Source organism: Calonectris borealis, chromosome 14 (assembly GCF_964195595.1).
Source record: "Calonectris borealis chromosome 14, bCalBor7.hap1.2, whole genome shotgun sequence".
NCBI lineage: Eukaryota > Metazoa > Chordata > Aves > Procellariiformes > Procellariidae > Calonectris > Calonectris borealis.
Window position 1 is genome coordinate 4931120 of NC_134325.1, and position 12506 is coordinate 4943625.

At 42.5% G+C, this 12506-nt stretch overlaps 1 protein-coding gene across 5 annotated transcripts in view; it reads right to left on the reverse strand.

Moving 5' to 3' along the window:
• Window positions 1-6734: 6734 nt before the first annotated feature.
• Window positions 6735-12506, reverse strand: part of PTPRJ (protein tyrosine phosphatase receptor type J) — a 95289-nt gene continuing 89517 nt past the window's right edge. For all 5 annotated transcript variants that reach the window (XM_075163039.1, XM_075163041.1, XM_075163040.1 and 2 more), the window contains 4 exons: window positions 12264-12383; window positions 11324-11484; window positions 10681-10816; window positions 6735-9949 (listed from right to left, as the gene is read on the reverse strand). In XM_075163039.1, coding sequence (XP_075019140.1) covers window positions 9791-9949; window positions 10681-10816; window positions 11324-11484; window positions 12264-12383 — 576 coding nt within the window. In that variant the 3' untranslated portion in view covers window positions 6735-9790. The remainder of the gene's footprint in view (window positions 9950-10680; window positions 10817-11323; window positions 11485-12263; window positions 12384-12506) is intronic.

The window sequence follows — 12506 nt, forward strand, 5'->3', positions numbered from 1 at the left end:
TTTCTGTTTGCTTTCTCCCTTTGCTGTGAAGTTACTTAGGAGTAGTTGGCGTTTCAGTTAACTGTATGAGTTATTCTGGGTTTTCCCATCTGTTGCAGCCCTATTGTATCTCCTGGTTTCCCGTGCTGTGGCTCTGCTTGGCACAGAGGGCCCTGGCTGCTCCTGGGGACCGGCCCATGCCAGGGAGGCAGAGCCCTGCCAGTTCCTTTGCCAGGCTGACAAGGCATCACAGTGAAACGCTGCTCTGTCCACTGTGACTTCTTGGGCTGGCCCCTCAGCTGCTTTTGCATGGCAAGAACCAGATCAAAAAGCCAGGCAGATCCTCAGATGACTGATTTACCCTAAATGTCTCTTCCCCCACCCACAGTCCTTAGCACCGGCAAGTCCCCCTAGCCTGGCCACCCTCACCTGCAACTTTGCGCAGCTCCAACCCCCGCCTTATGTTTCAGTTTCATCGTTGAGGTTATTTTGCTGTAATTAGTCAATTGATTCCCCCATGCGAATACTGAGCCATCCCGAGACTGTCACTTCAGAGGACTTTTGTCAGATTTGTCACCAGTAATTAAACTGTCTCCACCCAAGCAGACTGTGCTTTTGATCAAGAATATGCAGTTTGCTCCTGACTGTGGGCCAAGGAAAGCCATGATTTGATCACAGCGCTAGCAGATGTCCTAGTGAGCCGGGGAAGCTCACTTTGTTATGCTTAGCAGCTCCTGCCTTTCAGTCATGGGAAATCATAATTTGACTATTAGCATGTAAGAATTTTCCTTACACGCCAGCAAAGTTAAAAGGCCACTGTCAGCTTGGAGCATGATGCCTTCCCTATGGAGACTGATGAGAGACTCCACACTAATCTCACCCTGCTGTTTGCCTGCTGGTTTCTGGTACAGTCCCAGGTTATTAAGATGTTATATTAGTTGCAATGGAACTATTTAACTATGTGGAAATGCTTTATTTTTCCCCTCTCTATTGCATGAAACAAAAAGAGGCACCACAGCCTCACTTCTGCAAACATTTGCAGTGTACACCTGCAGCGAAACATGCAGGTTTTCCCCACCACGGCGCCTCGGCTCCGGCACAGCAAGAGCGCGTTCTGCTTCCCCCAGCGCATGGGAAAGCAATTCAGCCCCACAACGCAGCTGCCGGTGAAGATGTCAATTCATTTTGCCAATCCTTTTTGGGGTATTTCATAGGTGATTGTGTGTCTTTGTTAATGATACCAACATTGTCCAGGCTTTGAATTGCTCACAAACCCCTCTGATTTTATTCCCGCTCCACCCATTTTCCCGAAAGGAACTACTTGTGAACATTTTGCAAAACTGCCTTCAAATGTCTCCTGAAAATTTTGTATCTAAGAAGTCCAGAAATGGAAGACAATTGCAAATGCTGCTTATTAGAGTGGCCATGGTCATCACACTGCTCTCTTGTGCCTCACTCAGCTGCTGGTTATATTTATCTCCTGCCTCTGGTCATATTGATTGCAAACTCTCATCAGGAGATGGCCCTTTCCTCCTCAGCAGCTCTGTCCCCAGCCCAGAAAGCAGCCAGCTTAACTCCCCCAGAGCCATCCCGCCTTCTCCAAAATAAATAGCAAAGCCCTTGAAAGTTGAAATATTTGCTGAGAGAAAGAGCAATCCCGGGAAAAATTGCAGTATCGTGTTTTCGCCGAGTGCAGAGAGAGCAGTGTCTGCAGACTGTGGTATTGGTGGTTGTGTCTTCACATAGATTCTGGCTCTATCTAGTAAAAGCACTTACAACATATTGATCATCTTATGTAATAAATTGCGACTACAATCATGTTTCACCTGGAACCAATTGGCCATATTCTATAGAATAATACTTCCACATACTTCTAATATCATTTAAAGCTGGCAACTTTAAGAGAGCCTTAAGACTCCGGTTTGGTAATAACATCTTGCCTTCCTCAGACTGACTTGTAAAATTTCAGCCTACCCAGCCATGCACACTTACATTGCATTGGAATAACTTGGCTAGAGGCAAAAAATTTAAAAAACTCCTCTAATTTCTGCCTGTGAAATGGAAAGTTGAGTACCTAAACACACATGGTGAATAGCTCAGTGCAACGCTCTTCAGGAAAAAGCATATACTTTCCACAGCTGCTTAGAATAAGGCCCTAACTCAAATCTATAAATCAGATAAGAGAATACTGTGGAAAAAACACGTGTCTTATACGTATTGACCTATTTCAATACCAAAATCTACATTTAGAAGAGCTACCAGTGTTATGGTAATTTGTCTTCCGTTCTAGATAGCTCAGGTTACCATCTGCAGAGCGTTTAAAGGGCTATTACTGATTGACATCCATATATATTCAGATTCCCTATTCTCTGTCACACCATTTTCTAATGGGGTGCTTAGTTTTGCTCAAAAAAAAAAGAGTAAGCTTGGTTTGCCAAGGCCTCGTGCAAGCTGTTTGCTCTGGGTATGCTTCCGTTCCCTCTCTCGTCCGACTTGCAAGGGTAGGGGAGCAGGGATAAGGTCATGTTCCACATGTGACTGAAATTGGTGCTTTTTTGGGATTTCTCAGTATTACAGTCCGCTTGACTATTAAACACATTTTAAAGAAACAAAAATTGAATGTATCCTCTTAAATCCTGATTGAAACAGTCAACGTTCATTACTTTAAATTGCTTTAAAAAACATCCAAATGGTGAAAAAATAAAATGGAAAGAAATTCCCAAGAAAGATTTTTTTCAGGTAGTGTGGAACTGTTCAGATCTTTGGTGGCATTTTTTGAAAGGCAATGCTTTCTAAAACCCTAAAAAGTTCATTTTCAAAATAAAAAGTGGCAACATCAAGTGTCTTAACAGAAATAACACAACTGGTACTAACATGCTGGCAGTGAGCTTGACAAATGAAAATATTGATGGTCTCACTGCGGCTAACACTATGAAATCTATTTTGCTGGCATCTCAGTCACAGTTTAGGAGATCATCATGCAGAGGAAAAACAATTCAACAGCTTTAGACATGGCTTATTATTAAATTACAATGGTTTTAAAGGTTTGATTGATCCTTGTTGTTCAGAAATTTTTCCTCACTATTTTGGTAACTGGCCTACCAATGGCCTCCAGAGCTCAGCTCTCCTCCAGCACATGCCAACCTGGCCTGTCACCGTCAGGGCTGGGAGCAGCGCTCAGGCCAGCGGGCAGCAGCCGAGAGCCGATCAGCCTGGCCAGACCCTGCTCAGAGCAGATCTTCCAAGGGACCAACGGTGATATACGAGCACGGGAAGTTTGGATGTGAAGTGTTATTTCTAGTTTTGATTTATTCCCCGTTCAAAGGCGCAAGGGTTTAGAAGCAGCTGGGTCGTTTTAGATACGTATTCCAATAGATTTAGAGCATTTGCTGAAGTTCCCTCACACACCCATCTCCATTATAGCTGTGCTTGTAAAAATATATATCTCTCTCTATCACTAGAGCTTTGTATTGAAATCTCGCTGTATTTCAGGCTGGAGATGGAAGAAGCCAAAGTAACTCAGCACATGTTGCTGGATGCTTTAAAAGGTGCGTTTAAAACCTCCCTAAGGACCTATGTAAAAAAAGGCACTGAAGAATCACGGTTAGTGTTACACACACACATAAATAGATCCATTAACTGAAATAGCCTTTTAACTGTTACTCATACTGAGCAGTATGAGCAAGCACATCGTTGTTTGCTGTCTTTATTGATGTATCTGCACTGTGTTCAGCAATCCTATAAATCTGTTATTGCTGGGAACAGCTGCGGAGCAGACTGATAAGCTGGGAAATGAGCACACAGCCAACGATGCTGGATAACCAGCTCCAGGCTGGTCGAGCTCTGGCCCTTACACATTGGACTACGCGCACCATCAGAAAACATCTAGGTATCAGCAGGACTCAAGCGTAAGAGCACTTCCCAAGGAAGCAAAGCATTATTTGGCATTGTCAGGCTATTGCTGAACTTAAGCGTTTCTGAAAAACGTCATCCGACCAGGTGTACAACGCTGCATAGATGAGCGCGAGGTCCCTAGCCCCTGTGGAGCAGGCAGACAGCCTTACACAGTCACGGTGGCCCGGGCTTAACCACTGACATGGGCCAGGGCTGGAGGGGACAGGCTCTGCACCTACAGCGTGGGGAGAAGGAAGGGGAAACAGCACATGGGGTGCAGGGAGGTTATCGGAATCTGGGAAGGAAGTGAAAAGTGATCAGCCTGGCAGGAAAAGCTTTCCCTGGAAAGAACAGTGGTATCATGTGCCATCTGGAGGCTTAAAGCAGAAAAGAACAGGCTGTATTTCTTTTCTGGAGAGACAGCAATCACCTTTTAGGTAGACACATACCTTAATCAGAGCTGACATTAGATCTGCCTTTATCACAGAGCCGGTTTTCCTTCTGGTAGTAAATTCCCGACACTGGAAGCACCACATAGGAAATTGTCAGATTAAAAAAAAAAAAAAAAGTCGAGAAATCTCTTGGAGAAGATACATGTCTTCCTGCCCATCCTGCCCTGCACTGAAACAAGGGCAGAGACATGGCATGGTGTGTGAAGAGCGCTCTGTCCCTAGCACACAGCTCTTGTGTCCCTAGCAATCTTGTAAGCACTATTAATACCCTAAGGATGTCCATCAAACACTAGCATGATGTCCAGAACATCGTTCCAAAGAATATGGCTTTTCCCTGGTCACTTGGAAAGTTGGAGGTAAAATGTGAGTTAAAGTAACTTGCTTTGGATCAAACTAAATGACCTTTTCTCAGTGAGAGGAGCTAATTTGCTAGCTTTGCTCTGGCTGTCAGGAGATGACGTCTATTAATTTTAAATGAAATAAACCCAGGAAAAGCAACTTGGATGAATAAATGGGGTTTTGCTAAGTAACAAGGACAAAGAATAACAGGCCTGGATCCTGAATCTTTCTCCTCAGGTCTAAGAAACAGCCTGAGGGGGGCTCCAGGCTTCTCCCCCTTGTGAGGTGTTCAAACAGCTCCTTCCCTTCTGCCAGCGAAGCAGGCAGGAAGCAGCTCCTCCTGGTGCTTCCAAGTCAGGTTTTCTGCTTGGTTTACCTCCTCCTCCCTCGCAGGCAGGAGGCTGGCATGGGCAAAGGGTTTGCCCAACGCGAGAGGAGGGAGAATGGAACAAAGCAAAACACTGGAGAGAGACACTGTTTGGTACCACCTCTGTAAACACTTCTGCAAAGTGCTGAAAATGGAACCATTTAAAGCCAGAGGTTTCAACAACATGAAGTTTCTTCTCTCATGTGAAGAACTGAAAGGGCCTCCCTGGACCAGACACAGTAACTGGAAAAAGGAAGTAAACTGACTCTTCTGGTGGGTATGAGAAATGGGGGAACACTGTACCTACCTCAGAAGCGAGTAAACTGTTGACCTTTGCTTGCCCCTTATTCTGCCCCTGGACAAAAGTGATTGCATCTGCATTTTTTGATTAGTTTTTACTCAGATCACCCAGGAGCTGCTAAGACCTAGCATCTTCCCCATCGCTAAGAGGGTTTTTCTTTTTGCTTGAGAAAAGCAGAATGTGCAAAGTTTTCAGGTGTTTTTCCCTCCCAAGCTCACATTTCTGACCCTCTTCTGCATAACATCCACATCTGTTCATCTCCTAACTCCATTCACCGCCTGGTAACACCCAGCCAGGAAGGGCATGCAAGGGCAGCAGTATTTCCAGCTACATCCCATTGATCAAGCAAAGAACAGAGTATGTCCCTTCCTTTCTGACCTCCACCTTTTTAGTCTCAAAGGCAGTAAAACTAGTAAATGACAAGACCAGGTACAGAACGCGATTTCCAGATACACGGGTTCAGCTCTACCCACCTGAACAGACAAACACTCCAAGTGACAGCCAGAACAGTTGGCTTTACTGAAGTTTAGTATTTCAAACAAACCTATGTGATTTAAGGAAAAAAAAAAAAAAAGTGAGGAATTTTGCTCCCTAGAAGTCTCCCTGAGGCTGATTGCGCCGGCAGTGGTGGTCACCTGCTGCAGGTCCTGCACTGGGAGGTTCGTTGTCACAGCTTCTCTTCTGCAGCACAAGTCTCACCAACAGCACTCGGACAACTACGTGTGGCTGGCACATGCTCCCACTGGAAGATGACGAGACAATCTCGCTTTGCTCTCCCATCTCACCATGCAGTCGTTTCAGAAAAGGCAGCAGAGTTACCATGGAGGATCACAAGATTCTACAGTAAGCGTCAGCACCCCGTGAGGAATTGGAGAGCTGCTGAGTTCCAGTATCACCCTCCAGGCATGTGATGCTCCTTGGGAGCGATTCAGATGGCAACCAGGAGTGGAAACTAAGAATTTGAGAAGAAATGGACTTAACTGAGGTAAGGGATCAAAAAGTCCTCCCTCTTGTTTTTTGGAAGTAAATGAGTCCTAGAAATACTGGTCCTCCCCCAAGGCTGTTTCAGTGAGTGGAAATCTTTTGATTGACCTCGGATGAAGGTATTGTTCCCTTAACTGGTACCAAGCTCTTCATTTAGAGGAACCGCCAACTGCCAGGACATATGAGCATTGGGCCCTGGTTCCTACCCGGCAAGCCTCAATGACAGAGCAACACCCTCGCAGGGAGCCCCAGCGACAGTAATACAAAATCTGACTCAAGTGCCACCCGAGAGGATGGGAGCCCACTTTCCTTATCCATTTTAAAGCCCTTCTAAAGGAAATGGGTATTTTGGCAAATTAATTTTGTTCAAAAGGAACTGAAAAGAAAACCCCAAGGAAGGAAACAAGACAGAAAGTGCTCTAGGATGATGCTTTTTAATTGTTATTTTTATATCTTTAAAAACAAATCAAACCATTAAAAACATTATAGACGTGCTGAAATTTCCTGTACAACAAATATGAAAACAATAAAATTTGTACATCATTTCAAGATATTCAACAGTCACTTATTTGAAACACATCAACTTTTCCCTTCTTAAGCAGGCCCCAAATGGGAAAAAGAGTAGAACAGAAATGCAGGAGATGCAATTGCCACACAGTGGAGCTTTCAGCCTGAAAAGTGGATAGTTTTAGATAAGCAACGAGAGAAAATGCCGACCGAAGAGACACATCTCGGCAACTATAACACAGAGAACATCAGAAGGCAGGGAAAAGTTATTTGCAGGAATTCACATCATTTTGACCAAGACAGATCCACAAGATAGTAAAGCATTACCTGTAATCCTCCTCCTCCTGCAGAGATCTCCTATGAGGCACATCCTACTTACTCACATTGACACTACGGCCAACTTCATGTTTACAACGTTTTAAGCCTTACCAACTCTTACCACCTATACCTGGGATCAGCAGGTCATTTACTTCAAACTGCAGTCTCTTCTCACAATGAGTCATTTTTGGGAAAACACATGCATACAGTTGTATTAAAAATGGATACCCATTAGATGATGACACAAGTGAGAATTTGGTGCCTGCTTCCAACATGAAAACAATGGGACAGATACGTTTGTTTTCTGCAACAGTATCTGGGCAGTGGTTAGGCAGAAACACACACCATTCTAGCTCGTTTTCTGACATTCTGCTGCAATACAATGCAAACATATGATCTAGCATAGAAGATTCATGTCCCTCTCTTCTGTGCTATATAAAACAAGGGCCTTCTGAAGCAAGAGAGCATTCGCCACCCTAAAGCAGCAAGTTCTTAGGAGACCTGGAATAATGAATACTGGCTCTGTGCTCTCCACAGTAATTAAAAAAAGGAATTAAAAAATTAAGAGGAAAAAAAAAAACATGACTGTAAGGGGCAGGCTTTCCTCCCTCCCAGTTCCTTTGGAATGGTTCTGTTTGGTCCAAGTGGTTTATCTTTGTCATCTGACAGCAGCTTAGGAAGAATGCCGGGCGAGAGATCCACTATGTGGACTGCCAGTTTGGATGGAGTTGGACAGGATCATTAATGTGGTTTTTTAATTATTTATTTATTTTAAAGTATTTCAGAGAAAGAGAGAAAAAAAAAATATATTCAAGAACGCACAAGTGGCTGCTACAAAAAAAAAAGCTCACTGTGGTTTGTCCTCCAGTTTTGCTCACACAGCACAGAACAATTTCACACCAGGTTGTAAAAAATTCCTCTGGATATCTGTAAAGTTACAGTTGTGCACCAGGAATTCCTACGTTTTCCTTCAGCTGACAGTGGATTCTGTGAGGTCGCCAGGTTCCCCTGTAATGCCACATATACTCCTAGTATCTGTAGCTTTTTCTGACAACTCTGCTAAAGCAAACAAAAACAAAAAAACCCAAAAAAGCAGCAGAATTCCAGGGACTCTGGTTATTAAACCTTCGTAAGATTTTCACCACTTAATAGCTATTCTATAGCACTATTCATAAACTTCATATTCCTCTGCAATGCAACCAGTGCAATGATCTGAAGACCAAAAAACACCCCCCCCAAGCTATTTAAGAAGTCCTTCATTGGTAATGCCTTCATAAGTCTAACAGTTACGTACCAGCAAAATAAATCCAATCTAATCCCTGACTTGTAAAATCAGCAACTAGGGGTTTTCTGCTTGTTTGTTCTGTTTTTAAAAGGACCAGTTAAAACAACAGCAGCAGTATATTGCAAATGGTAATAAAACAATTACATTAGATCAATGAGATGCAGGCAGGTAAGATGTGTCTCAGTTTTGAATGGCTAAAACAACCAGCAAATTGGTCTTTACAGCAGAATTTTGTGCGATTTGTTTTGGTAGAAACAGTAAAGCCAGTCAATCTGTTTGGGAGTGCTTGGACACTTGCAACCTTAGTTCGACATTTTCACAGATTTATATATTTGAGGAAAAACAACAACGATAAAAAGACACCAACCTGAGTAAAACTCTATTAGAATAGAGTGATCATTATTCAATAAATCATATATTGCACCTTTAAATAAATCATTATAAATTGTATAAAAACAGGAATATCAGACAGGAACAGGGAGGAGCTATTCTGTCCTTCATACACACCCACACACACTCCCGCACACACATTCACATATTCACTTGCTCAGTTTTTTTACTATAGTTAAAGCTCGGAGTGACACTCCTTTTCCTCTAGCAGAGGCACCGAAACATTAAGGCAGGGGATATTTGTGGTGAAATGCAAAAACAAAGCGCACCTCCAAACTTCTGGAGAGTCCTGCCAACAGTGCAACTACAGTTAAGTTTGACATAAGCCTTATTTAAAAATCTGTGTTCTCATTAAGAGTTTCAGTACAAAAATAGAATCTCTGCTGTTTTTTTTTTCTAGAGTAGCAACTAGAAAAGGCACAATTTCCAAGTATAAATGTCCATTTGAAGGAGTTGTTTGTACTCCTTTTTTAAATAAAGAGGAACACAGGAAAAAATAAATCACAGAGGCACATATCTATTAGCTAAGTAACCAGATACAGTAGATAAAATATGTTCCTGAAACTTATAATTAAATATATTAAAACAGCCCACAAGCCTGGTGTCTGTAAATGAAATCATATAAAATTGTAATAAAAAGCTTGTGTTATTATTTTAATATTTAAATTCTAGTTCACTGTTCATACTGTGAATGCTATTTCACCTATCAGCACTGTTAAATTCCCAAGAAAAAGCAAGATTCCTCTGTTAACTTTAAATAATTTTGCTTGGGTTTTTTTTTTTTTTTTTAGTATCAATCTGTGGCTCCTGCCAGCATTGTGTTTTTCCTCCTGTAGATCACATCTTCGAATGCAGCCAGAACTGCAGAAGCCAGACATGAGACACTGCACACAATCCTGGAAAACACAAGTAGAACATCTCCCTTTCCTATGCGCAGATAACACCTCCTGGAGACACTGCGTTCCTCCCCGTGGCTATGCGTGGTAGCCATTGGCCTTCCCGAAGCCTGGCCCAGGTGTGAAATTTTCATAGATTGCCATTGCTGTCATGTTTTGGTAAATAAGATCGGTTTTCTTGTCTTTCTGTGATCTAATAATATCCATAACACACTGGTTTAGGAAGACGTACTGGTCCTGATGGGAGAAAAAGAAAAAGGAGGGTAATGTATTTCTAGAAAATACCTGATTTTGGAAGTGATTCTGCTCCTGAATATAAGTTTTGGTTTTTGGATGCACTGCACTGAATGTTATCACAGAGTATTTCTTAGTAGTGGTATGTATAGTTCATAGAAAATAGGGCTGGAAAGGACCTCATATCGTCATCTGATCAACCTGCCATAAAAAACTAGGATCAAATTTACCGTTGTGCCTAACATCCTCTTAAAAGACTTTCATGATGGAGATTTTACAGCCTTTTCCAAATCAGCTTGAGTTAATCCACACACCTTTTTGGATCAAAGTGATAATTTTAGCAGGAACACATGTGTTCCTGCAGAACACAAAAGAAAAGATGCACACCGAGATGACTTGACTCAAGATAATTCTGGCTCACAGCTATAAAGATAAAACTCACATGGGTAAAACAGCTGCAAAAAAACTTTTTCAGGATTTGATTCTTTCCAGCTGCAAATGCCAGTCCCACAAAGTACTCTGTAAAGAGACTGCTTGGACATACTACGGCCCCTGGCTGCAACTACTGTTGTGGGAAGAGATGAGGCAGGAAGAAGGGAGTTAAATAAAGAGCGATTTCAGATTGCTCCTTAATATCTCATTTTCCTGCAATTCTGAGCTACATCTTGAATCCACCTTTCCTGGATTATTATGCACATTTGAAAAACGTGCTGCTGGATGAGAGACAGCCTTACCTCAGTTTGCACCATTAAAGGTCGGTGCATGCGAAGATCATATACCACTCCATACACATCCACAGTGTTCTCCATTTCAATCTGCTGAATCAGGCGGTCAATGGCAATGAACGTCCCTGTCCTCCCAACACCAGCACTGCAATGACACGGGGAAGCTACTTACTGCTTTCTCTCAACCACCTGCTCACCAGTGGCCTGACGAAAAGCCAGTGAAGCTAGTAAGATACTTTCTATTACGTCAGTGGCACAGGTATTACAAATCTTTGCAGCCCAGAGGGGTGGTTGTTACCATCACCAGGAGGGAGGACACGCTTCAGGGGTTCCCAGCCTTGCACTTACTTGCACAAGGTTACATATAAAAGCACTTGAAAAGGCAACTTTTTCAGCTAAGTTTTCCAGGCTAGGAGAGACGGTCTGTTCTAATGACATTTTCTATCACGTACTTTGCTACCTACATAGCATTGCTACGTTTCTGAAGCACGGGGCAAAGGTTTTAATTCGGCAGGCTGAATAGCCCATGTTCTTAAGCAAGGAGATTTATTTTTTCATGTTGTTTTTTTTTTTTTTAAATCACATTGAAAAAGAATTGTTCTTAAAAAAGCCACAAGAAAAAGTGTGTCTAACACAAGCACGTTCGTCCTACCTGCAGTGCACCAGAGTAGGAGAGTCGATTGGATTTTGACTGCTGTACTCATGAACAAGGTGTCTAAAGTTGATGAGAAGGTCTGTTGTCTCCGGCACTCCGTGATCTGGCCAGGAGGTGAAATGGAACTGGCGCAGCGTGTGGCTCTCTGGTGTGTTGGACTGCATGAATACACATTAAAAACAACAGAAAACAGGCTTCAGAGGAGCAACAGTAGGGCTTCCTGCCATATGTACTGGGCAAAGCTCAGCTTCATTAAAGATGCCCGTTACAAACTGTGCAGTAATTTGATCAATGATATTTCAGTTTCCCTCTTCCTTCTGCTCTGGTAGAGAATACTTTGAAATAATTTCCTTCTACTTTTCACTTTACTCCAATATCATCTCCGCTGCATTACATTTGCTGACAGAGATGCAGCTAATGTTCAGTCTAGCAGACATTACAAGTATCTGCATAAGCACAAGTTTTGGTGCAAAACTCAAGGAATCAAGAATTACTGATGGGGCAATCAGTAATTCCCATCAGCAGGCTGGATTTTGCTGGCAGATCCCTTTCTGCCACAGGGAGGGTCTTACTGACACTCACTCCCACCTCCGGATATGTTACTAACACAGTTGTGGAAGCCAGGGCACATGAACAAATGCATATACATAAATACCACAGGAATCTCGTTGTCAGTAAATAGCATGAAAGATTTTAAATCGGACTTTTGGCAGAAAGCAGACCAACACATTCACAGCCTCAAATTAAAATAAACTACTCTTATCCTTTTCCCTCAGATAACTTTGAATTTGTTTAAGTTTTAATGAAATTTTATATATATATATATATATATATATTTTCTGTCACTCCAGTGTTGCTTGACATGTAAAGTCACAGTGATAAGATAAACCACTTCTACAGATATTTATACACAACTAACAACTGAGGGGGTACTCACCTTTTCTACAGTGAAGTCCCTTATTGTCCATTCTGGAAGGACAATCTCCGAGACCATTGTCACAATAATGTCACCATAGCTCTTGGATTGTTTGTCTGGCCAGTATTGCTCACATTTTGTCTAAGAAGAGAGTTACAAGGTTAGACACATTACACACAGCCATGAAGCAACTGATTGTTAGTTTCAAATAACACACCACCTGAAGCAGGGCTAGAAAGCACGTCACCCTTCCCAATGGCCTGT